Here is a 25,000-nt window from a genome sequence, read left to right on the forward strand (position 1 = left end):
GTTAATAGAAATAAAGTCCTTTGTGTTTTGTCACTAATTTTCCTAAGCAACAGAATAACTCCAGATTAGCGCTGTACACACCACATGGATTAAAGACGAGCATGATTGGGATAAACAGGACTATCTGTACTTTACACTGTGTGTGTGTGTGTGTGTGTGTGTGTGTGTGTGTGTGTGTGTCTTACCAGAGCAGGAGGGATCTCTGAACGCAGGCGGCCGGTAAACATATCACTCCAGTAACAGCACTGCAGTAAACACACACAGTCTCTCATTGTAAACACACACTAATAATTATTACAGTGGAGCACAGGGGCATCGCAGTGTCAGAACTGGGGGTGATGTTATGAGATACTGGGAGTCGGTGTGAGACATTATGGGACAGTGTAAGATATGAGACAGTAGGAGAAATTGTGAGTCGGTATGAGACAGTGTGAGACGGTACAAACCAACGTGAGAAGATGCAAGACACTACGAAACAGTGTGAGGTGCTACGTGACGGCGTGAGAAACGACGAGACTACGATGTGAGAGAGACTATACAACGTGTAATAAGGTCTGAGACGTTGTGAGACGGTGCGAGACGGTGCATAGACACCGTGCGTACCTGAAAGTCTCGCTTGTCCTCCAGCGCCTTTGCGATGGCCTGTGCTGCTTCCACTCCAAACGTGTTTCCCTCCAAACGCAGAGCTCGCAGCCCTTCAAACTCCCGAATCGCCTTCACCATCTCCTCCACTGAACACCACACAGGAGGAAGAGCAGAGAGAAGCAACAGAAGGACGAGACAAACAGAGACAGACGTATAAACACAATACTGTCCATGTTACACTTGCAGTGACCAGGTATGTTGATCTCACCAGACACAGCGTTGTCCAGCTTCAGTCCCTGTCCCTTATAGCTCAGTTCTCCTTCTCCCACCTGAGTCCGAGCCAGAGAGTCGGCCAGCTGGGCCACAACGTCTGACGCCATCCTCACACCTACAACACACACAGAGACACAGACACACAAACAAAGACACACACACAGAGACACAGACACACAAACAAAGACACACACACACACACACAGATACAGACACACACACACAGAGACAGACACACACACAGAGACAGACACACACACAGAGACAGACACACACACAGAGACAGACAGACACACACACACACACAGAGACAGACAGACAGACAGACACACACACACACAGAGACAGAAACACACACACACAGAGACAGACAGACAGACACACACAGAGACAGACACACAGACACACACACAGAGACAGACACACACAGAGACAGACACACACAGAGACAGACACACACAGAGACAGACACACACAGACACACACAGAGACAGACACACACAGAGACACACACACACACACACACACACAGAGACACACACACACACAGAGACAGACACACACACAGAGACAGACACACACACAGAGACAGACACACACACACACACACACACAGAGACAGACACACACACACACACACAGAGACAGACACACACACACACAGAGACAGACACACACACACACGCAGAGACAGACACACACACACACACACGCAGAGACAGACACACACACACACACACGCAGAGACAGACACACACACACACACGCAGAGACAGACACACACACACACACGCAGAGACAGACACACACACGCAGAGACACACACACACACACGCAGAGACACACACAGAGACAGACACACACACACACACACAGAGACAGACACACACACACACACACAGAGACAGACACACACACACAGAGACAGACACACACACACAGAGACAGACACACACACACACACACAGAGACAGACACACACACACACACACAGAGACAGACACACACACACACACACACAGAGACAGACACACACACACACACACAGAGACAGACACACACACACAGAGACAGACAGACACACACACACACACACACACACACACACACACACACAGAGAGACAGACAGACACACACACACACACACACACACACACAGAGACACACACACAGAGACAGACAGACAGACACACACACAGAGACAGACAGACAGACACACACACACACAAACACAGAGAGACACACACACACAAACACAGAGAGACACACACACACACACACACACACACACACACACACACAGACAATGAGAAATTCTATAGATGCAACGTTTGTAAAAATTAGTTTTAAAAATCGGTGTCTCCTCGTATGACAAAAAAACAATAATAACCGCTGAAGGCATAATGAATGTTTGCTAAAAACATGACGTTAAAATCACGTAAAGACCTGAACTTGTCAACTAGCATTAGCATTAGCATCTTTGTTTACACGGAATTCTACCGCACAAACAAGCCGTTTTAATGCGGTCGGCGTGTTAATGATGTCACTCTGCACGTGTCGCGTCGTAAACAGCGCCGTTATATTCACCTGTAGAAGACTTTAATCCGGTTTATTCGGCGTACGCGACCAACAACAAGCACACATGCACGCGCCGGCGGAATCGTCCCGCTCGCTCGGGTGACGTCATCGCGTGCGTTTAAGCGCCGCGCGCGGTAGCTCACGGGAGTTGTAGTGCATTGTCAGTTTGAGATTGTGGTTCTAGAATGAGCACGTGCGCGCGCGCTCGTGTATGTATGTGTGTGTGTTTAAAGTGCCATTTACAGTAAAGTGATCAACAATGAGTCATAATGCATGCAGTCACTTCTGTTATAATCTGACTGAAGAATCTATACAGTATTTTATTCACTGGTTAAGGTGTTGGACGACTGGCCAGAAGGTCATGGGTTCAAATCCCAGGTCAACCAAGCTGCCACTGCTAGGCCCCTGAATAAGGCCCTTAACCCTCAATTGCTCAGTTGTATAAAATGAAATAAATTGTGAGTCACTCTGGATAAAGGTGTTTGCTAAATGACAGAAATGTAAATATTATTACAGATTAGCACTAAAAGATAAGCGATAAAGGACAGGAAGTGCTGTTTGGCTAATAAACACTTTCCGAGTGAAGTCTCAGAACTCTATCATGGTGCTGAAGATACTAACATAACCTACAATGGCCAGACATATATACACATCTCATAGAAACTCTGTGTTTATGCACTGAAGACTCACGAGTCTCATGATGATGACACCTGTGCCGTTTGTAAAATATTCAAGACTTAACGTTCCACCGTTTCAACACAGAATACGTCATCACGTCATTAGAAGCAGGGGTGCCTGAAATCCATCTATAAGATGAACAAAGTCAGCTCAGTAAACAGTTCAGTTATAGGCAGCACGAGTCCCAAATATCTATCATCAGCTAGCTTATTTCTTATATTGGTTTGTAAAAGCAATACAAATGAGGTATTTTAGCTAACTAGCATGCTAAGCATGTTAAATTCTTACAGTATGATGTCAATGATGACAGTATGATAGTATGATGTGAATGAGGTCAGTATGATGTCAATTATGTCAGTATGATGTTAATAATGTCAGAATGATGTCAATGATGTCAGTATCATGTCAGTATGTTGTTAATGATGTCCATTCCAGTGTTTCTGCACACGCAATGTTGTTGAATATAGAGTATTCACACTGATCGGCACTGATCGGTGTGTGATGCCTTGTATATTTTGCTTCCATTGTCTTTTGTCTAGCTCTGTCTTTTGTCCTGCACTGTCTCTTATTCTGCACTGTCTTTTCTCTTGAACTGTCTTTCTGTCTTTGTCCTGCACTGTCTTTTGTCCTAAAGTGTCATTTGTCCTAAACTGTCTTTCTGTCTTGTTTGTCTTGTCTCACACTGTGTACACCAGGTTACACAGATACACTTTATGTATCTAGGACTAACTTACTAAGTCCTTATAGCCCTGTGTTTGTGTTATGTAGCTCCCTGATCTCATGTCACTGTGTACTGTAACAGTTATATATGCTGACAATAAAAGCTTCTTGACTTGATCCAGATTTCAACAGGAAGTACTGTATAGTCAAGTTTCCTCTCGGTAACTTTCCATGTTTTCTTTAACGATAAAAAATAAATAAACAAATAAATAAATAAATAATAATACAAAAAAAAAAGTCTAGTGCGCATGCGCATGCTTCGGAAACCCGGCGGTGTCTAGGACCGCGCAGAGCAGCAGCGCCCGTCACATGGTCCGTGTAGTTAGCGCCCTGAAAAACAGACATTTGTACAGTGAATTAAGTCTCAGACTTCTCACAAGTACACGTGAAAACAGCTTTACTGCACAATAAAAGTACACATTTGTAGCTCCAGGTAAGTGTGTGTGTGTGATGTGTCAGCTAGCTGCAACACACTGTGTGTATTATTTACTCTGTGTTTACATTTACTTACTTATTTATTTATAATGGAAGTTTTTAATCCCACACACACTATATACACTAAATCATGAGTGTTGTGTACTTGTTTTGCTTGTACAAAGCTACTTTGGGGTGTGTGTGTGCGCGCGCTCGCTCTGTTGAAATCCACCTTTTTCCGGAGAGGAAATAACTTTAGTCTCTTGTGTGTGACGGTGCTTGTGTGTGTCTGTGTGTGTGTGTCTGTGCCTGTGTGTCTGTGCCTGTGTGTCTGTGCGTGTGTGTCTGTGTGTGTGTGTCTGTGTGTGTGTGTCTGTCTGTCTGTGTCTCTGCCTGTGTCTGTGTGCCTGTGCCTGTGTCTGTGCCTGTGTCTGTGCCCGTGTGTGTGTGTGTCTGTGCCCGTGTGTGTGTGTGTCTGTGCCCGTGTGTGTGTGTGTCTGTGCCCGTGTGTGTGTGTGTCTGTGCCCGTGTGTGTGTGTGTCTGTGCCCGTGTGTGTGTGTGTCTGTGCCCGTGTGTGTGTGTGTCTGTGCCCGTGTGTGTGTGTCTGTGCCCGTGTGTGTGTGTCTGTGCCCGTGTGTGTGTGTCTGTGCCCGTGTGTGTGTGTCTGTGCCCGTGTGTGTGTGTCTGTGCCCGTGTGTGTGTCTGTGCCCGTGTGTGTGTGTGTGTGTGCGCGCCTGTGTGTGTGCGCGCCTGTGTGTGTGCGCGCCTGTGTGTGTGCGCGCCTGTGTGTGTGCGCGCCTGTGTGTGTGTGCGCCTGTGTGTGTGTGTGTGTGTGTCTGTGCCTGTGTGTGTGTCTGTGCCTGTGTGTGTGTCTGTGCCTGTGTGCCTGTGTGTGTCTGTGCCTGTGTGTCTGTGCCTGTGTCTGTGCCTGTGCCTGTGTGTGTGTCTGTGCCCGTGCGTGTGTGTGTGTCTGTGCCCGTGCGTGTGTGTGTGTCTGTGCCCGTGTGTGTGTGTGTCTGTGCCCGTGTGTGTGTGTGTGTCTGTGCCCGTGTGTGTGTGTGTGTCTGTGCCCGTGTGTGTGTGTGTGTCTGTGTCCGTGTGTGTGTGTGTGTGTGTGTGTGTCTGTGTGTGTGTGTGTGTGTCTGTGCCCGTGTGTGTGTGTGTGTGTCTGTGCCCGTGTGTGTGTGTGTGTGTCTGTGCCCGTGTGTGTGTGTGTGTGTGTGTGTCCGGGTGTGTGTGTGTGTGTGTGTGTGTGTGTGTGTGTGTGTGTGTGTGTGTGTCTGTGCCCGTGTGTGTGTGTGTGTGTGTGTGTCTGTGCCCGTGTGTGTGTGTGTGTGTGTGTCTGTGCCCGTGTGTGTGTGTGTCTGTCTCTGTGTGTGTGTGCGTCTGCCCGTGTGTGTGTGCGTCTGCCCGTGTGTGTGTGCGTCTGCCCGTGTGTGTGTGCGTCTGCCCGTGTGTGTGTGCGCGCGCCTGTGTGTGTGTGCGCGCCTGTGTGTGCCTGTGCGCCTGTGTGCGCCTGTGCGCCTGTGTGCCTGTGCGTGTGTGTGTCTGTGCCCGTGTGTGTGTGTGCGCGCCCGTGTGTGTGTGTGTGTGTGTGCGCGCCCGTGTGTGTGTGTGTGCGCGCCCGTGTGTGTGTGTGTGCGCGCCCGTGTGTGTGTGTGTGTGCGCGCGCGTGTGTGTGTGTGCGCCCGTGTGTGTGTGTGCGCGCCCGTGTGTGTGTGTGCGCGCCTGTGTGTGTGTGCGCGCGCCTGTGTGTGTGTGCGCGCCTGTGTGCGCCTGTGCGCCTGTGTGCGCCTGTGCGCCTGTGTGCCTGTGCGTGTGTGTGTCTGTGCCCGTGTGTGTGTGTGCGCGCCCGTGTGTGTGTGTGTGTGCGCGCCCGTGTGTGTGTGCGCGCCCGTGTGTGTGTGCGCGCCCGTGTGTGTGTGCGCGCCCGTGTGTGTGTGCGCGCCCGTGTGTGTGTGCGCGCCCGTGTGTGTGTGCGCGCCCGTGTGTGTGTGCGCGCCCGTGTGTGTGTGCGCGCCCGTGTGTGTGTGCGCGCCCGTGTGTGTGTGCGCGCCCGTGTGTGTGTGCGCGCCCGTGTGTGTGTGCGCGCCCGTGTGTGTGTGCGCGCCTGTGTGTGTGCGCGCCTGTGTGTGTGCGCGCCTGTGTGTGTGTGCGCGCCTGTGTGTGTGTGCGCGCCTGTGTGTGTGTGCGCGCCTGTGTGTGTGTGCGCGCCTGTGTGTGTGTGCGCGCCTGTGTGTGCCTGTGCGCGCCTGTGTGTGCCTGTGCGCGCCTGTGTGTGCCTGTGTGCGCCTGTGTGTGCCTGTGCGCGCCTGTGTGTGCCTGTGTGCCTGTGTGCCTGTGCGTGTGTGTGCCTGTGCCTGTGCCTGTGCGTGTGTGTGTCTGTGTCTGTGCGTGTGTGTCTGTGCCCGTGTGTGTGTGTGTCTGTGCCCGTGTGTGTGTGCGTCTGTGCCCGTGTGTGCGCGCCCGTGTGTGTGTGTGTGTGCGCGCCTGTGTGTGTGTGCGCGCCTGTGTGTGTGCGCGCCTGTGTGTGTGTGCGCGCCTGTGTGTGTGTGCGCGCCTGTGTGTGTGTGCGCGCCTGTGTGTGTGTGTGCGCGCCTGTGTGTGTGTGCGCGCCTGTGTGTGTGTGCGCGCCTGTGTGTGTGTGCGCGCCTGTGTGTGTGTGCGCGCCTGTGTGTGTGTGCGCGCCTGTGTGTGTGTGCGCGCCTGTGTGTGGTGTCGCGCCTGTGTTGTGTGTTGCGCGCCTGTGGTTGTGCCGCGTCCTGTGTGGGTGTGCGCGCCTGTGTGTGTGTGCGCGCCTGTGTGTGTGTGCGCGCCTGTGTGTGTGTGCGCGCCTGTGTGTGTGTGCGCGCCTGTGTGCGCCTGTGCGCGTGTGTGCGCCTGTGCGCGTGTGTGCCTGTGCCTGTGCGCGTGTGTGCCTGTGCGTGTGCGCGTGTGTGCCTGTGCGTGTGTGTCTGTGTCTGTGCCTGTGTGTGTGCGTCTGTGCCTGTGTGTGTGCGTCTGTGCCTGTGTGTGTGCGTCTGTGCCTGTGTGTGTGCGTCTGTGCCTGTGTGTGTGCGTCTGTGCCTGTGTGTGTGCGCCTGTGCCTGTGCGTGTGTGCGCCTGTGCCTGTGCGTGTGTGCGCCTGTGCTTGTGTGTCTGTGTCTGTGCCTGTGTGTGTCTGTGTCTGTGCCTGTGTGTGTGTGTGTCTGTGCCTGTGTGTGTGCGTCTGTGCGTGTGTGTGTCTGTGCCTGTGCGTGTGTGTGTCTGTGCCTGTGCGTGTGTGCGTCTGTGCCTGTGCGTGTGTGCGCCTGTGCCTGTGCGTGTGTGCGCCTGTGCTTGTGTGTCTGTGCCTGTGTGTGTGTCTGTGCCTGTGTGTGTGTCTGTGCCTGTGTGTGTGTCTGTGCCTGTGTGTGTCTGTGCCTGTGTCTGTGCCTGTGCGTGTGTGTGCCTGTGCCCGTGTGTGCCTGTGCCCGTGTGTGTCTGTGCCCGTGTGTGTCTGTGCCCGTGTGTGTCTGTGCCCGTGTGTGTCTGTGCCCGTGTGTGTGTGTGTCTGTGCCCGTGTGTGTGTGTGTGTGTCTGTGCCCGTGTGTGTGTGTGTGTGTCTGTGCCCGTGTGTGTGTGTGTGTGTCTGTGCCCGTGTGTGTGTCTGTGCCTGTGCCTGTGTGTCTGTGTCTGTGCCTGTGTGTCTGTGTCTGTGCCTGTGTGTGTCTGTGACTGTGTGTGTCTGTGCCTGTGTGTGTCTGTGCCTGTGTGTGTGTGCGCCTGTGTGTGTGTGCGCCTGTGTGTGTGTGCGCCTGTGTGTGTGTGCGCCTGTGTGTGTGTGCGCCTGTGTGTGTGTGTCTGTGCCTGTCTGTGTGTGTCTGTGCCTGTCTGTGTGTGCTTGTGTGCCTGTGCTTGTGTGCTTGTGTGTGTCTGTGTGTGTGTGTCTGTGTGTGTGTCTGTCTGTCTGTCTGTGTCTCTGCCTGTGTGTGTGTCTGTGTGTGTGTGTCTGTGTGTGTGTCTGTGTGTGTGTCTGTGCCCGTGTGTGTGTGTGTGTCTGTGCCCGTGTGTGTGTGTGTCTGTGCCCGTGTGTGTGTGTGTCTGTGCCCGTGTGTGTGTGTGTCTGTGCCTGTGTGTGTGTGTCTGTGCCCGTGTGTGTGTGTGTCTGTGCCCGTGTGTGTGTGTGTCTGTGCCCGTGTGTGTCTGTGCCCGTGTCTGTGCCCGTGTCTGTGCCCGTGTCTGTGCCCGTGTGTGTGTGCGCGTGTGTGTGCGTGCCTGTGTGTGTGTGTGCGCGTGTGTGCGCGCGCCTGTGTGTGTGTGCGCGCCTGTGTGTGTGTGCGCGCCTGTGTGTGTGTGTGCGCGCCTGTGTGTGTGTGTGCGCACCTGTGTGTGTGTGTGTGCGCGACTGTGTGTGTGTTTGCGCGCCTGTGTGTGTGTGTGCGCGCCTGTGTGTGTGTGTGCGCGCCTGTGTGTGTGTGTGCGCGCCTGTGTGTGTGTGTGCGCGCCTGTGTGTGCCTGTGCGTGTGTGTGCGTGTGCGTGCCTGTGCCTGTGCGTGTGTGCCTGTGCGTGTGCGCCTGTGCCTGTGTGTGTGCGTCTGTGCCTGTGCCTGTGCCTGTGTGTGTGCGTCTGTGCCTGTGTGTGCGTGTCTGTGCGTGTGCGTGTCTGTGCCTGTGCGTGTCTGTGCCTGTGCGTGTCTGTGCCTGTGCGTGTCTGTGCCTGTGCGTGTGCGTGTCTGTGCCTGTGCGTGTGTGCGCCTGTGCCTGTGTGTGTGTGTGCGCCTGTGCCTGTGCCTGTCTGTGTGCGCCTGTGCCTGTCTGTGTGCGCCTGTGCCTGTCTGTGTGCGCCTGTGCCTGTCTGTGTGTGTCTGTGCCTGTCTGTGTGTGTCTGTGCCTGTGCTTGTGTGTCTGTGCTTGTGTGCTTGTGTGTCTGTGCTTGTGTGCTTGTGTGTCTGTGCTTGTGTGCTTGTGTGTCTGTGCTTGTGTGCTTGTGTGTCTGTGCTTGTGTGCTTGTGTGTCTGTGCTTGTGTGTCTGTGCCTGTGTGTCTGTGCCTGTGTGTCTGTGCCTGTGCGTGTGTGTCTGTGCCTGTGCGTGTGTGTCTGTGCCTGTGCGTGTGTGTGTCTGTGCCTGTGCGTGTGTGTGTCTGTGCCTGTGCGTGTGTGTGTCTGTGCCTGTGTGTGTGTGTGTGTGTCTGTGCCTGTGTGTGTGTGTCTGTGCCTGTGTGTGTGTGTCTGTGCCTGTGTGTGTGTGTCTGTGCCTGTGTGTGTGTGTGTGTGTCTGTGCCTGTGTGTGTGTGTGTGTGTCTGTGCCTGTGTGTGTGTGTGTGTGTCTGTGCGTGTGTGTGTATGTGCTTGTGCGCCTGTGCGCGCGTGCGTGTGTCTGTGCGTGCGTGTGTTTGTGCGTGCGTGCGTGCGTCTGTGCGTGCGCGCGTGCGTGTGTCTGTGCGTGCGTGCGTGCCTGTGCGTGTGTGTGCCTGTGCCTGTGCGTGTGTGTGCGCCTGTGTGTGTGTGTGTGCGCCTGTGTGTGTGTGCGCCTGTGTGTGTGTGCGCCTGTGTGTGTGTGCGCCTGTGTGTGTGCGCTTGTGTGTGTGTGTGTGTGCGCCTGTGTGTGTGTGTGTGTGCGCCTGTGTGTGTGTGTGTGCGCCTGTGTGTGTGTGTGTGCGCCTGTGTGTGTGTGTGTGCGCCTGTGTGTGTGTGTGTGCGCCTGTGTGTGTGTGTGTGCGCCTGTGTGTGTGTGTGTGCGCCTGTGTGTGTGTGTGTGCGCGCCTGTGTGTGTGTGCGCGCCTGTGTGTGTGTGCGCGCCTGTGTGTGTGTGTGCGCGCCTGTGTGTGTGTGTGTGTGCGCGCCTGTGTGTGTGTGTGTGTGCGCCTGTGTGTGTGTGTGTGCGCGCGCCTGTGTGTGTGTGTGTGCGCGCGCCTGTGTGTGTGTGTGTGCGCGCGCCTGTGTGTGTGTGTGTGTGTGTGTGTGTGTGTGTTGCTCAGCTGTATAAATGAGATGAATGTAAGTCGCTCTGGATAAGTCTCTTTTTTGGGTGTATGTGGTTTTATTTTATTTTTTATCTCCCAGGACCTCATGTACCGCCATGAACCAAGACCGACAGAAGCGCAAGGAGGAGATCCAGAAAGCTCTGGCTTTTATTCAGTGAGTAGCAGATGACCAGATTAAAACAATCCAACCTGTTTAAGTAAGATCAGATCCAGAATTTTGTATTGTGTAAACTTCCTGTTTAAAGTGAAATCACAAAATAACACCCTCATCAACAACTGACATCATGTGAACTACTTTCCGTATTATTTATTTATTTATTTTCTGGCCCAGAAATCAGCTCCGCCTCTAACCAGAGAGCGATGACTTATAATGGGCTTATAAGGAAGAGAAATACTTGTCATTGTGTTCAGAAATCACAAATAGCCCCTTTAAACTCAGCTCTGCCATTTAGGTGTCACGTTCTACGCAAAACCCCTGTGATGACGAGTCATGGTCCATGCTGCATATTAACAAATGATCTTTTCATAATTTTCCCCCTAATTTAATCGTGCTTTTGCTTTATTTGTTTTTTTTTCTACAGATCGTCGCTGCCATATCCCGACCCGGACGGCTACGAGGTGCGAGTTCCTTTCCTTCTGAGTTTCTCCTTTTCTCTTTCTTCCGTTCACTGTGTCGTATTGGGAGCAGAAAGCTCCGCCCACTCCACCTGGTACTGTACGGCTGTAACGTGGCATGTTCTGTCATCGTACGGTCCCGAACCACCGACCGGATTAAGTTTGGGTCGGTTTCTGCGTAAGCCGCTTTTGATTGGCTGGGAAGTCTCTGATTTCCAAACAGCACCAAAGTCCTGGTGTTTATCAGCTGGTTAATGGTTAACGCGCTCGCTTTATCAGGAACGTGTCGCTCTGTACCCGTCCTACATCCAGCTGTTTGACCTGCTGCGTCATGGCTCAATTATTAACAGAGGGCAGAAGGGTGTGTGTTCAAATCCCCGGGGGAATTTCAGTCAACAAACAAACATGAGCAGCTTGTTATTGTTGTCGTTGCTCTCACACCATTACTGACGCTAGTGTGAGTTACGTCCAACTTTATATAACAATAAAATTATGTTTAACAATAAAAAAACAAACAAACCCTAGGACAGGAACGTGGTGCGACGAAGCAGGAACGTGGTGCGACGAAGCAGACACATTTATAGGACGTGTAAATCTAAAACGTGTGATATGTTTGTGTTTTGACTGATGAGTAAATAAGAACGTCACCGGAAACGAGAGCCGATCGAGCGTCGCTGAACGACGGAACATTACGTGGGCGGCCATTTTGAGTCACTCCACCTCCTACGCACTGCCAAGTTTTTGTGATGTTGTTGTTCTGCTTTTTAACGCCTTCAATTTACCAGGACCGCTTTTTTTTTTCTTCTTCTAGATTTGTTTTAGAAAATTCATCAACACCTCGAATAGTTTTCATCTCATGAATATTCATATCTCTGTGCGTCCTCTCATTGGCTTGTTGACTTTGCTCCTTCTGTTCTTCATGTCTTCAGGGCTTCCTCGTGCAGCTGGTGTGTAATCTGTTGGACGAAGGTAACGCGGCGTTCAGGGAGGGCGACTGGACGCTGGCACGAGGTCACTTCGGCGAGGGAGTGAGCGTGGCGAGATACGCTCAGGCCGAGGGACTGACGGTTCCTGCGGCGCTGCTGGAGAGTCTTTACGTGAACAGAGCTGCAGCACAACACAACATGGTGAGCTGAGCCACATCGTCCTCCTCGGCTCCATCTCTTGCTCACCTACGTTCTACCTCACTCACTTCCTCCTCTTTTTTAATCGAAATTTTTGATCTCTCTCTCTCTCTCTCTCTCCTCCTGAGGATCTCTCTCTCCTCCTGAGGATCTCTCTCTCTCCTCCTGAGGATCTCTCTCTCTCCTCCTGAGGATCTCTCTCTCTCTTTCCTCCTGAGGATCTCTCTCTCTTTCCTCCTGAGGATCTCTCTCTCTCTTTCCTCCTGAGGATCTCTCTCTCTCTCCTCCTGAGGATCTCTCTCTCTCTCCTCCTGAGGATCTCTCTCTCTCTCCTCCTGAGGATCTCTCTCTCTCTCCTCCTGAGGATCTCTCTCTCTCCTCCTGAGGATCTCTCTCTCCTCCTGAGGATCTCTCTCTCTCCTCCTGAGGATCTCTCTCGATCTCTCTCCTCCTGAGGATCTCTATCTCCCCGAGGATCTCTATCTCCCCGAGGATCTCTATCTCCCCGAGGATCTCTATCTCCCCGAGGATCTCTATCTCCCCGAGGATCTCTATCTCCCCGAGGATCTCTATCTCCCCGAGGATCTCTATCTCCCCGAGGATCTCTATCTCCCCGAGGATCTCTATCTCCCCGAGGATCTCTATCTCCCCGAGGATCTCTATCTCCCCGAGGATCTCTATCTCCCCGAGGATCTCTATCTCCCCGAGGATCTCTATCTCCCCGAGGATCTCTATCTCCCCGAGGATCTCTATCTCCCCGAGGATCTCTATCTCCCCGAGGATCTCTATCTCCCCGAGGATCTCTATCTCCCCGAGGATCTCTATCTCCCCGAGGATCTCTATCTCCCCGAGGATCTCTATCTCCCCGAGGATCTCTATCTCCCAGAGGATCTCTATCTCCCCGAGGATCTCTATCTCCCCGAGGATCTCTATCTCCCCGAGGATCTCTATCTCCCCGAGGATCTCTATCTCCCCGAGGATCTCTATGTCCCCGAGGATCTCTATGTCCCCGAGGATCTCTATGTCCCCGAGGATCTCTATGTCCCCGAGGATCTCTATGTCCCTGAGGATCTCTATGTCCCTGAGGATCTCTATGTCCCTGAGGATCTCTATGTCCCTGAGGATCTCTATGTCCCTGAGGATCTCTATGTCCCTGAGGATCTCTCTCTCTCCTCCTGAGGATCTCTCTCTCTCCTCCTGAGGATCTCTCTCTCTCCTCCTGAGGATCTCTATGTCCCTGAGGATCTCTCTCCTCCTGAGGATCTCTATGTCCCTGAGGATCTCTATGTCCCTGAGGATCTCTCTCCTCCTGAGGATCTCTCTCCTCCTGAGGATCTCTCTCCTCCTGAGGATCTCTATGTCCCTGAGGATCTCTATGTCCCTGAGGATCTCTATGTCCCTGAGGATCTCTATGTCCCTGAGGATCTCTATGTCCCTGAGGATCTCTATGTCCCTGAGGATCTCTATGTCCCTGAGGATCTCTCTCCCCCTGAGGATCTCTCTCCCCCTGAGGATCTCTATCTCCTCCTGAGGATCTCTATCTCCCTGAGGATCTCTCTCTCCACCTGAGGATCTCTCTCTCTTCCTTGTTGTCTTGCTCTTTTTCCCTCTTATTGTCTTTCTCTCACTCTCACTCGTTATCTGTAATCTCTGTTCTCCGATGTCAGCTATATAAAAAAACAACAGATGTATTCGTTCTGGAGGACTCGCACTGACTTCCTCCTGAACTTCAGCAGGAGTCGAGAGGGAAGTGAAACGGGGAGAAATAAACGAGGATATGGTGTTATTGTCGTCAGACAGCACTGTAAGGCCCGATCGTAGAGTTTAATGACGTTTCACCTGCTCACTATGGAATATTTAATCGTTTTATGTGGATGGAATTGAGTGGGTTTGTATGACTGTGTAGTGCTTGTGTGCTTGTTCCTTTATTCGACTTATCAGCTGGAGGAATGCAAACACCATCAGCCTCGAAGCGCTTGCTGGAGTATAAAACTCCCACAAAAACCTCCCACTTCCTCCAATCCAGAGGCTCATAAGAACAAAAGCTGAGTAAACGTCTTGATGAAGGAAGCGAAGAAATCAGATCTCTGTGTGTGTCTTTGTGTGTGTGTGTTTTTGTGTGTGTGTGTGTGTGTCTTTGTGTGTGTGTGTCTTTGTGTGTGTGTCTTTGTGTGTGTGTGTCTTTGTGTGTGTGTGTCTTTGTGTGTGTGTGTCTTTGTGTGTGTGTGTCTTTGTGTGTGTGTGTCTTTGTGTGTGTGTGTCTTTGTGTGTGTGTCTTTGTGTGTGTTTGTGTGTGTTTTTATGTGTGTGTCTGTGTGTGTGTGTGTGTGTGTTGATTCTGTGTTGGTGTGTGTGTTGATTCTGTGTGTGTGTTGATTCTGTGTGCGTGTTGATTCTGTGTGCGTGTTGATTCTGTGTTGTGTGTGTGTGTTGATTCTGTCTTGTGTGTGTGTGTGTGTGTGTGTGTGTGTGTGTTGATTCTGTGTTGTGTGTGTTGGTGGTGTGTGTGTGTGTGTTGATTCTGTGTTTTGTGTGTGTGTGTGTTGATTCTGTGTTTTGTGTGTGTGTGTGTTGATTCTGTGTTTTGTGTGTGTGTGTGTGTGTGTGTTGATTCTGTGTTTTGTGTGTGTGTGTTGATTCTGTGTTGTGTGTCTGTCTGTGTGTTGAGGTGTGTGTGTGTGTGTGTTGATTCTGTGTGTGTGTGTCTGTGTTGATTCTGTGTGTGTGTGTCTGTGTTGATTCTGTGTGTGTGTGTCTGTGTTGATTCTGTGTTTTGTGTGTGTGTGTGTTGATTCTGTGTTTTGTGTGTGTGTGTGTTGATGTGTGTGTTGATTCTGTGTTGTGTGTCTCCCCCAGGGGGAGCTGGAGGCGAGTGTGAGGGACTGTGACAGCGCTCTGAGTGTGTGTAAGGACAGCGGCAGGGCTCTGTACAGGAAGGCCGTGTGTCTGAAGACGCTCGGGCGAATTAACGAGGCATACGAGTGCAGCACTGCCTGCTTAAACACCTGTCCACAGGTACAACACACACACACACACACACACTTACTTATGTGTATGTATGTATATATATGGGTGTCTGCCGAATCGTACACTTACTTTAATATGGGTTGCTTGTGTCCAGTCTTTTCTGTCTACCTCCAAAAATACAAATACAGATGCAAAAGTTTGTGCACCCCATGACTAGGGCTGGGACGATTTACTAATCTGGCGATTCAATACTATCCCGATACTTTTGTGCCGATTCAATACATATTGCGATTCTGTAGCTATTGCGATTCATTGTTTAAATTGTGATTTTTGTTTGCTTAATAAAGATTAGACGATGGCAAATACTTGATCATATCCTTAAAGAGACTGTATATGAGTTTTATTAACAAAAACAATGCATCACATCTTTCAGAATTTTTATTTCAGGAGCATAAACATACATAATGCATAAAGAACCTTGAACCATAAAACTTGAATATAATATTTAAATGTGCAACAAAATAACTAAAAACAATACTCTCTGAAATAAAATAAGTGCTGTTAAACTGTTCCAATAAATAACAATAAATAAAAAAGCTCCGGAACAATTTATTTAAAATTGAAATAGATTTATATAAAGATTTATTTATTTACGGGCTGTCAGGGTTACATAGGACTCTGTAGCTCGCGATGCGACTCGTTGAGCTTTGCTTAAACGTTTTTTTACTTCTGACGCAACCTCGTCATAGATTTTAGGCACGACTGTGTTTGCGAAAAGCTTCCTCGATGGAATAACGTACCTCCGCTCCAAAGTATGGATCATATTTCGAAAACCTGCATTTTCCACAACGCTATAAGGTCGAATGTCTTTGCAGATAAAAAGAGCAATCGACTCTGTGATGCGTTTTGCCTTCTCCGAAGTGCATGGTAATTTACTCAAAGTCACATCCAGAGTTTGTTGAGACGCTGCAGGTTGTTTGGCGTTCAGCCTGAAATTCGCTATCAAATTCGCTATAAAAAATATGCTATCACTGTATGGCAGAGTTTGCATCCCGTTTTAGTCATGTCCAGCACAGCTCTTCCTGCCAGTGTGTAAAATCCAAAGTGTTTCCACACTTGTGATTTAAAACGTGAAGGTGCAGAAACAATTCTCAAAGAGGTTTGCTCCCCTGCCTCTGCCACGGTTTAGCTTTATCACGCCAGCTTAAAACGGATACGACGTCGTCTAATACAGACGACAACAAAATACGTTTCGCCCTCTGTTGGAATAAAAGCGATAACGTCTCTCCCACCACCTCTCTGGAAAAGTAAAAAAAAAAATATATATATCGATTCTGAGCCAAACAAATCGATCTCAAAATCTTTTTAAAAAGAATCGCGATAGTTTGGTGAATCGATTTTTTTCTCCCACCCCTACCCATGACCCTCACACCCATCTCATTGCAGCTTTATTCTCTTATCTCTGTTCTCATCAGCTCCACTCTTCTCTGAAGCTTCCCACTACATGTTGGAGCATCACTTTATAATCATTCATTCAGCTACGTGTCCATTAGTGACATCAGACTCTAATGTTGGGATGTTGTTGAGGCTCCAGTTCGTCTTAAAGGTGTTCAGTGGGGTTGAGTTATAGTCAGGACCACCTCCATCATCCTTAAGCCCCATACCATGTCTCAGGGGTCAGAGCTCAGGGGCTTTGTCATGCTGGAGCCTCTTCGTTCTTATGGAAGTTATATTCTACCAGCCCTTGCTAAAACATTAGGCATTAGACATGCCATGTGTCTACATATCTTGGCTGAGGGTGCCAATATTTTTGGAGAATACCAGTTTGTGAATACCAGTGTATTGTGTTTCAGAGAATTAAATTGTAGGGTTTTTTTTTAATTCTAACTATTGCTTCGTTCTGAAAAATGTGTGTGTGTGTGTGTGTGTGTGTGTGTGTATGTATGTTTGGGGGTGTGTGTGTATGTGTGTATGTATGTTTGGGTGTGTGTGTGTGTGTGTGTGTGTGTGTGTATGTATGTATATGTGTGTGTTGTGTGTATGTATGTGTGTGTGTATGTATGTATGTTTGTGTGTGTGTGTGTGTGTGTGTGTGTGTGTGTGTGTGAATGTGTGTGTGTGTGTGTGTTTGTGTGTGTTTATGGATCAGGATGAGAGGGTAAAGGACCTAGCTCAGGATTTGGCCGACACTTTAGATCAGCAGACGTGTAAAGGCTACACTGGTGTACAGGTGAGTGTGAGCAGTCCTGTAGGTGTCAGTGAGGGTCATGTGACTACACAGTAAAGTAACGTGCACTCTTCCTGTACTGTAGCAGGGGGTAACTGAGACTAACATACAAAACCTGCCCTCAATGGAGGTGAGAATCTTTTTCTTTTTCTCTCTTTTTAATGAGAAGTTGCTCAAGTCCTCAGTTTAATCTCCTGCTTTTCTTTTCTGAAAGGTTTCTAACGGACTGGATGCCTTGTGTGACGTCAGCGGTGGGTGTGAATATTTTTGCTCTCCATGTCATTGTTTTGTTGTTCATTCTCTGAGCTCTGCTTTCTCTCTCTCTCTCTCTCTCTCTCTCATGCTCTCTCTCTCTCACGCTCTCTCTCTTGCGCTCTCTCTCTCTCTCTCTCTCACTCACACTCTCTTGCTCTCTCTCCCCTATCTCTCCTCTCTCTTTCTCTCTCTCTTTCTCTCTCCTCTCTCGCTCTCTCTCTCTCTCTTTCTCTCTCTCTTTCTCTCTCCTCTCTCACTCTCTTTCTCTCTCTCCTCTCTCTCTTTCTCTCCTCGCTCTCTCTTGCGCTCTCTCTCTCTCTCTCTCTCACTCTCTCATCTCTCTCTTTCTCTCCTTGCTCGCTCTCGCATCTCTTTTTTTCTCTCTCTCTATTTCTCTCTCCTCTCTCGCTCTTTCTCTCTCTCTCGCGCGCTCTCTCTCTCTCTCTCTCTCTCTCACACACAGCAGATACGTCCCCCGTCCTGCCCGCCCCGGTCCCTGTCAGCGACACATCCGAGGAGCCGGCCTTGTGTCTGTCGGTGCCCGTGTCTGAGCAGCTGGGGGACAGCGAGCTGGTGGGGGACGAGCTGGACACACTGCTGGACTGTGTCTCCAAAGAGGAACAGCTCCCACAGGTGAGCTTCCGTCTCTCAGTGCAGCACAAACTAAAGAAATAAAGCTGTGCTGAAAAGTGTTTATTATAATATATGTAGATAACGTGGTTTGTGTAACGCTCTCGCTTTCAGACTCTCTGTAAAGGCAGCGTTGTCCCCACTCATGTCCCTGTGATGAGTCTGCGTCCGCCGTTCTCTCCACTCCTCCCTGCCCCCTCCCCGTGTCTTCCTCCTGCGTTCTTCCCCTCGGCCGTCACTCACCTGAACACGCTGGACTTGTTCTGTGAAGCGAGTCGTGACCCGTCTCTCTTGGTCAGACCCCTGGATTCGCTCGACTCCTTCTCTCAGGCTTTACCTCAGGGATCATTGCCTCACCGGCTGCCTCTAGTGGTGGGAGGAGAGGGACTCGACTCGCTCTCAGAGTTCACGCTGCCTGGTGGTAAAGTCTCTCATAGTTTCCTTCCTCCGGTGAAGATTAGCAGCTCCTCAAACTGTGTGAACGCTCTTTATGTGGTGAGAGATCTCTCCTTCTCTCCTTCTTTCTTTCTCTGTTTGTTCCCTCCTCCTTTTCTGTTTTCTTTCTTCCTGAGTTCTCTTCTCTCCATTCCTCCCTCCCTCTCTCTCTCTCCCTCTCTCTCTCTCTAGTTTTTCCCCTCTACTTCACTCACATACCTTTTCTTCAATTTTTTCCTCTATTCATTTCTTTTCCTCTCTTTTATAAATCTAATCCTTGCATTTTTCTCTGTGGATGTGTCTGTGTGTGTCGGTGTGTGTGTGTGTGTGCGTGTTTGAGCAGAATGGTCATGTGACGTCCACCTTATCCCAGCTCTCTAAGAATCCTCTTGAACACACACACGACTTCACTCAAGCCTGTTCAGCGTGTTTTATACGTACAGGTAACACACACACACACACACACACACACACACACACACACACACACTGTTGTCTCAAGTTAACAACAGTTGTTTCATAGACATCACCGGAATCTCCATGACGATTACAATCACTTCCTGTCCTTCTCACTCACTGTCTTGTATCTCGTCCCCTGTCTCAGGCACAGGAGTGTTGGACTGTGAGTTCAGGTCTGATTTGTCTCACAGCTGTAAGAAAGACACCCTGCTGTGCAGGAGAAAAGGCGGAGTCAATCTGCCATGGAGGCGTGTCCGGCCACGCCCAGCTCGAAGCAACTTCCAGGGTCCATATGTGCTCTGTAAAGGTGAATCTGTGTTCTTCTTCTAAATGTTTATTTTAATAAATAAATATTTTATACATGTGTCATTGTGTGTGTGTGTGTGTGTGTGTGTGTGTGTGTGTGTGTGTGTGTGTAGAGGTTCTAGAGCGGCAGGACTGTAAATACGGTGAAGCCTGCACCTTTGCATACTGTCAGGAGGAGATTGATGTGTGGACACAGGAGAGGCAGGGCTTACTGACCCGGGAGCTGCTCTTCAACCCGCTTTCCTCCAATCAGAGACAAGCACTGAGTGTCATCAGACTACTGACTATACATGGTGGCATGTTTATGTTCCTTTGTGAGGTATACACACACACACACACACATACACTCTCTCACACACATACACACACACACACACACACACACACACACACACACACACACAGACACACACACACACAGACACACACACACACAGACACACACACATACACTCTCTCTCACACAGACACACACACATACACTCTCTCTCACACAGACACACACACACACTCTCTCTCACACACACACAGACACACACACATACACTCTCTCTCACACAGACACACACACATACACTCTCTCTCACACACACACAGACACACACACATACACTCTCTCTCACACAGACACACACACATACACTCTCTCTCACACACAGACACACACACACACATACACTCTCACACACACACACACACACACATACACTCTCACACACACACACACACACACACACACACACACACACACACACACTCTCTCTCACACACACACATACACACACACACTCTCTCTCTCTCTCTCTCTCTCTCACACACACACTCACACACACACACACTCTCTCTCTCTCTCTCTCTCTCTCTCTCTCTCACACACACACATACACACACACACTCTCTCTCTCACACACACACACATATACACACTCTCTCACACACACACACACACACACACACACACTCACACACACACACCCACAGTTATATTGTAGTAATGATAAATTCTTGATTCTGCTGAATCCGATTGGTTAGAAGGTTTTTCATTTTCTCTCTCTCTGTGTGTGTGTGTGTGTGTGTGTGTGTGTGTGTGTGTGTGTGTGTGTGTAGGGCTGTTTTGACAGTAGACCCAGGACCATCAGTAAACGCTGTAAGGAGAATCCGTCCCTGTGCTCCAGTGTGGTCTCACACCATCAGTTTGACAGAAACAAGTTTGTTCCTTAGATCATTTCCATCACTCCTGGTCATGTGACCATCAGCAACGACCTCACCATATATTATCATCAGTCCATCAGTATTCTTATAAGTTCTTTGTTTTTATGTCCCTTCTCTCCGTCTAGTAGTCGTGACATTTAATCCCTCAGCTTTATTCGGTTAAACTGTGTCCTCTGTGTGTGTGTGTGTCAGGTGTCTGGTGCACGTAGTGAAGAACAGCAGCAGTGTGTGTTACAGTAAGATCAGACCCCTCAGCACGCATCGTCAGTTTGATGTGTGTCGTCACGAGGTGCGTTACGGCTGCCAGCGGGACAAAAACTGCAGCTTCGCTCATTCACTCATCGAGCTTGAGTGCTGGATCCTGCAGAAAGACCACGGTACTCACACACACACACACACACACACACACTCACACACTCTCACACACTTCATATAACAATATAATATTATTAAGTAGTGACACAATCCAACAAACAGAACCATGATGTATGTGTGTGTGTGTGTGTGTGTGTGTGTGTGTGTGTGTGTAGGCACCACTCATGAGGAGATTGTGCAAGAATCTAAGAAACACTGGCACAAGCATAGAGTGAGTACTATTTTTTTCATCTGATTGTTGGGGAGAAGGTGACATCAGACTGTAAGGGAGAAGGTGACATCAGACTGTTGGGGAGAAGGTGACATCAGACTGTAAGGGAGAAGGTGACATCAGACTGTTGGGGAGAAGGTGACATCAGACTGTTGGGGAGAAGGTGACATCAGACTGTAAGGGAGAAGGTGACATCAGACTGTTGGGGAGAAGGTGACATCAGACTGTTGGGGAGAAGGTGACATCACACTGTTGGGGAGATCACATTATTCACAAATGAAAGTAACACAAAAGCAGTCTGGGGCTCCATGTGTGGACTTCAGTGATCATGAGAACGTTGAGGGATCAGTCCTACATGGGTCAGTCCTACAGTCCTACATGGGTCAGTCCTACATGGGTCAGTCCTACAGTCCTACATGGGTCAGTCCTACATGGGTCAGTCCTACAGTCCTACATGGGTCAGTCCTACAGTCCTACATGGGTCAGTCCTACATGGGTCAGTCCTACAGTCCTACATGGGTCAGTCCTACATGGGTCAGTCCTACAGTCCTACATGGGTCAGTCCTACATGGGTCAGTCCTACATGGGTCAGTCCTACAGTCCTACATGGGTCAGTCCTACATGGATCAGTCCTACATGGGTCAGTCCTACAGTCCTACATGGGTCAGTCCTACATGGGTCAGTCCTACAGTCCTACATGGGTCAGTCCTACATGGGTCAGTCCTACAGTCCTACATGGGTCAGTCCTACAGTCCTACATGGGTCAGTCCTACATGGGTCAGTCCTACATGGGTCAGTCCTACATGGGTCAGTCCTACAGTCCTACATGGGTCAGTCCTACATGGGTCAGTCCTACATGGGTCAGTCCTACATGGGTCAGTCCTACAGTCCTACATGGGTCAGTCCTACATGGGTCAGTCCTACAGTCCTACATGGGTCAGTCCTACATGGGTCAGTCCTACATGGGTCTGTCCTACATGGGTCTGTCCTACATGGGTCTGTCCTACATGGGTCAGTCCTACATGGGTCAGTCCTACATGGGTCGTCAGTCCTACATGGATCTGTCCTACATGGATCAGTCCTACAGTCCTACATGGATCAGTCCTACATGGGTCAGTCCTACAGTCCTACATGGGTCAGTCCTACATGGGTCAGTCCTACATGGGTCAGTCCTACAGTCCTACATGGGTCAGTCCTACATGGGTCAGTGCTACATGGGTCAGTCCTACAGTCCTACATGGGTCAGTCCTACATGGGTCAGTCCTACATGGGTCAGTCCTACATGGGTCAGTCCTACATGGGTCAGTCCTATGGGAGGATCTTGTCAATGATCTCAGGGCTTTTGGGACCAAAGTCAACAAGAACACAATGTGTACACACAACGCCATGAAGGGCTGAAATCCTGCAGCGCTCACAAGGTCCCACTGCTCAAGACAGAACATGTACAGGACCGTCTGAAGTCCACCAGTGAACATCTGGATGATTCAGAGGAGAACTGGGTGAAAGTGTTGTGGTCAGTGAGACCAAAATCCAGTTGAAGGTTTGAGTTGCCAAACGTCAGCCTTGAATCCCTCCTGAGACGTGAGAAACTACAGGAACTGTCTGTACTGTGTATGAGTGTGTGTATAAACCTGCCTCACGTTATACACTCATCGCTTCTGTGTCAGAGGGCAAGTGGACAAAATCAGCAGGGGATCAAATATGTTTTTTACACACACACACACACACACACACACACACACACACACACTCTCTCTCTCACACACTCACACACACACACACACACTCTCTCGCACACACACACACGCACACACTCTCACACTCACACACACACACACACACACACTCACACACACTCACACACGCACACACACGCATATACACACACACGCGCATATACACACACACGCATACACACACGCATATACACACACACACGCACACACACACACGCATACACACACACACACGCATATACACACGCATACACACACACACACACGCATACACACACACACGCGCATACACACACGCATACACACACACACGCATACACACGCATACATACACACACACACACACACACACACATACACTCACGTGTGTAGGTGTGTTTGTGAATTTGTTCTCTCTTGTAGCAAGTCAACATTTCCCAAACCAACGGCACTGTATCCCGATGGGAGGGGCAGAACAAATGGGCGGAGTGGAATGGGAAGGCGGGGCTTGACCGAGCCGCGGGAGCAGGAAACGTGTCGGGGGTGAAAGGTCACGATCTGCGCCTGGCGATGAAGTTCGTGTGCAGTCAGTGTTGGAGCGTCGGGTTGCAGAGCGAACCGGACAGAACGCTCAAATACTGTAGCGCCAAAGCACGACACAGGTACACACACACACACACACACACACACACACACACACCGAGCGAAGCATAAGCACGTCATTCTATTCTTTAATCTTTCTTTCGGTTTCTCCCTGTAGCTGGATTAAAGAACGGAGGGTGCTGTTGGTGAAGTCCCTCGACAGGGAGAAGTGGGTGGCCGTGAGACCTTTACCTTTTGCCAAGACGTTCCCTCAGCAGTACGACGTGAGTCTCGTCCTGTCTGGTCTCATCCACGTCTCCCAGCGAAAAACTAAATGTTAATATCAGTGCATAGACGCTGGTGTCCCGCCTCCAGTGTCACTTTAACCAATCAGGCGTCAGTCTGGACCATATACCGCTGACATCGGAGTGTCCGCCATCCTGACTTTCTTTCCCGTTCCGTCTCTGCAGATCTGTGTGCACGTGCTAAAGGAGAAGAAGTGTAACTACATCGGGAACTGCTCGTTCGCCCACAGCCTGGAGGAGAAGGAGCTGTGGACCTACATGAAGAACACCGGCTGTGAGACTTCACACCTCTTTCAATCCGTTACAACAAACAAAAGGTTTTTAAGAAAGATCTGAGGTGTAAATCTCTAGTGCTGCTCGTGTGATCAACTGGAGAGAGCAGTCAGGTGTTTCAAACAGGATGAGGTTAAACCGGTGTGTGTGTTTCGTAGAGTTTTTGTCATCTCGTGTGTGTGTGTGTGTGTGTTTTATAGCGCGGGACCTGCAGCAGGTTTATGACACGTGGTCAATGAAAGCCAATCAGATGAAGAGACTTGAGGGTGCCATGGCATCCCCGTTCGGAGAGGAGAAGCAGATCACCATGCCGACAGACTTCGCCGAAGCTGCTGTGAGTGTGTGTGTGTGTGTGTGTGTGTGTGTGTGTGTGTGTTTCAGTAGTAAATACCCTGTCAGGCAGTTGCTTTATTGCTCTAATAGCAGAATTCTCAAACGTTACTTTAAATGTTATTTCGACAATCAGAAGAATGTTCCGGAAACGAAACTGATGACCGCGGACGTGACCATGGTAACGGTACACGGTCTGTTTGGCTGTAGGTGTTAATTAGGTGCGTTTGTGCTTCAGGACGGTTTTCACTGCCGCCTGTGTGGGAAGCACAGTAACGGCGAGCGTCAGTGGCAGCAGCACATCTCATCTGAGAAGCACAAAGAGCGCGTGCTGAGCGGTGCAGGTGAGGAGGAGAGTCTGACCTGGACACACCGCTTCCCGGGACCTTACTTCTCCCTCTGCCCCAGGTACACACACACACACACACACACACACTGTGCGTTTATGTATGCGAGCGTGTGTGGAGTATAGTGTGTGTTTGTTCCCAGAATCCCCAGCTGTTCAATCAGCTCATTAGAATATTTGGCCCCTCCCACTGAGACAGAGATAGTTGAGCTATCTGCAGTTCTGCATGTTTTCTGTCCTGCTGTAGATTCATTTGTTGTTAAATGCTGCTTTCACTGACGCTGTTGAGGAAAAGATGAGGTGATGGACATGCTGGAGATGTTGGTGAAACGCACGTGCGCGTGTGTGTGTACGTGTGTGTACGTGTGTGTACATACGGAAGCATGTACGGGCGTGAGCGTACGCATGTTTACGTGTGTGTGTGTACGTGTGTGTATG

At 50.0% G+C, this 25,000-nt stretch overlaps 2 protein-coding genes and 1 long non-coding RNA gene across 6 annotated transcripts in view; 1 reads left to right on the top strand and 2 right to left on the bottom strand.

The window, feature by feature from the left end:
• The window catches only part of rangap1a (RAN GTPase activating protein 1a), a 6,933-nt gene extending 4,332 nt beyond the window's left edge, over window positions 1–2,601 (bottom strand). The window contains exons 1-4 of one of the 2 annotated variants that reach the window (XM_027162205.2): window positions 2,447–2,601; window positions 854–973; window positions 604–731; window positions 186–245 (exon numbers count right to left, since the gene is read on the bottom strand). In XM_027162205.2, coding sequence (XP_027018006.2) covers window positions 186–245; window positions 604–731; window positions 854–965 — 300 coding nt within the window. In that variant the 5' untranslated portion in view covers window positions 966–973; window positions 2,447–2,601. Of the gene's footprint in view, window positions 1–185; window positions 246–603; window positions 732–853; window positions 974–2,249; window positions 2,299–2,446 lie in introns of those variants that run through there. The other variant, XM_047815765.1, reaches the window with a different exon arrangement.
• Window positions 1–25,000, bottom strand: part of LOC125145100 — a 34,084-nt gene that overhangs the window by 4,332 nt on the left and 4,752 nt on the right. The window lies entirely within an intron of this gene.
• Window positions 4,112–25,000, top strand: part of zc3h7ba (zinc finger CCCH-type containing 7Ba) — a 25,319-nt gene continuing 4,430 nt past the window's right edge. The window contains exons 1-21 of one of the 3 annotated variants that reach the window (XR_007143422.1): window positions 4,112–4,268; window positions 10,275–10,349; window positions 10,777–10,813; window positions 11,740–11,937; window positions 14,791–14,949; window positions 17,051–17,131; window positions 17,214–17,258; window positions 17,343–17,379; window positions 17,847–18,016; window positions 18,128–18,508; window positions 18,792–18,891; window positions 19,053–19,214; window positions 19,327–19,532; window positions 20,321–20,421; window positions 20,618–20,802; window positions 20,956–21,011; window positions 23,150–23,388; window positions 23,487–23,592; window positions 23,779–23,930; window positions 24,087–24,220; window positions 24,455–24,598. Coding sequence is in view for 2 of the 3 variants with exons in the window: in XM_027162204.2 (XP_027018005.2) it covers window positions 10,291–10,349; window positions 10,777–10,813; window positions 11,740–11,937; window positions 14,791–14,949; window positions 17,051–17,131; window positions 17,214–17,258; window positions 17,343–17,379; window positions 17,847–18,016; window positions 18,128–18,508; window positions 18,792–18,891; window positions 19,053–19,214; window positions 19,327–19,532; window positions 20,321–20,421; window positions 20,618–20,802; window positions 20,956–21,011; window positions 23,150–23,388; window positions 23,487–23,592; window positions 23,779–23,887; window positions 24,087–24,220; window positions 24,455–24,624 (2,735 nt within the window). In the remaining variant the exon portion in view is untranslated. Of the gene's footprint in view, window positions 4,269–10,274; window positions 10,350–10,776; window positions 10,814–11,739; window positions 11,938–14,790; window positions 14,950–17,050; window positions 17,132–17,213; window positions 17,259–17,342; window positions 17,380–17,846; window positions 18,017–18,127; window positions 18,509–18,791; window positions 18,892–19,052; window positions 19,215–19,326; window positions 19,533–20,320; window positions 20,422–20,617; window positions 20,803–20,955; window positions 21,012–23,149; window positions 23,389–23,486; window positions 23,593–23,778; window positions 23,931–24,086; window positions 24,221–24,454; window positions 24,625–25,000 lie in introns of those variants that run through there. The other 2 variants (XM_027162204.2, XM_047815764.1) reach the window with 2 other exon arrangements.

This window comes from Tachysurus fulvidraco, chromosome 7, assembly GCF_022655615.1.
Source record: "Tachysurus fulvidraco isolate hzauxx_2018 chromosome 7, HZAU_PFXX_2.0, whole genome shotgun sequence".
Classification (NCBI taxonomy): Eukaryota; Metazoa; Chordata; class Actinopteri; order Siluriformes; family Bagridae; genus Tachysurus; species Tachysurus fulvidraco.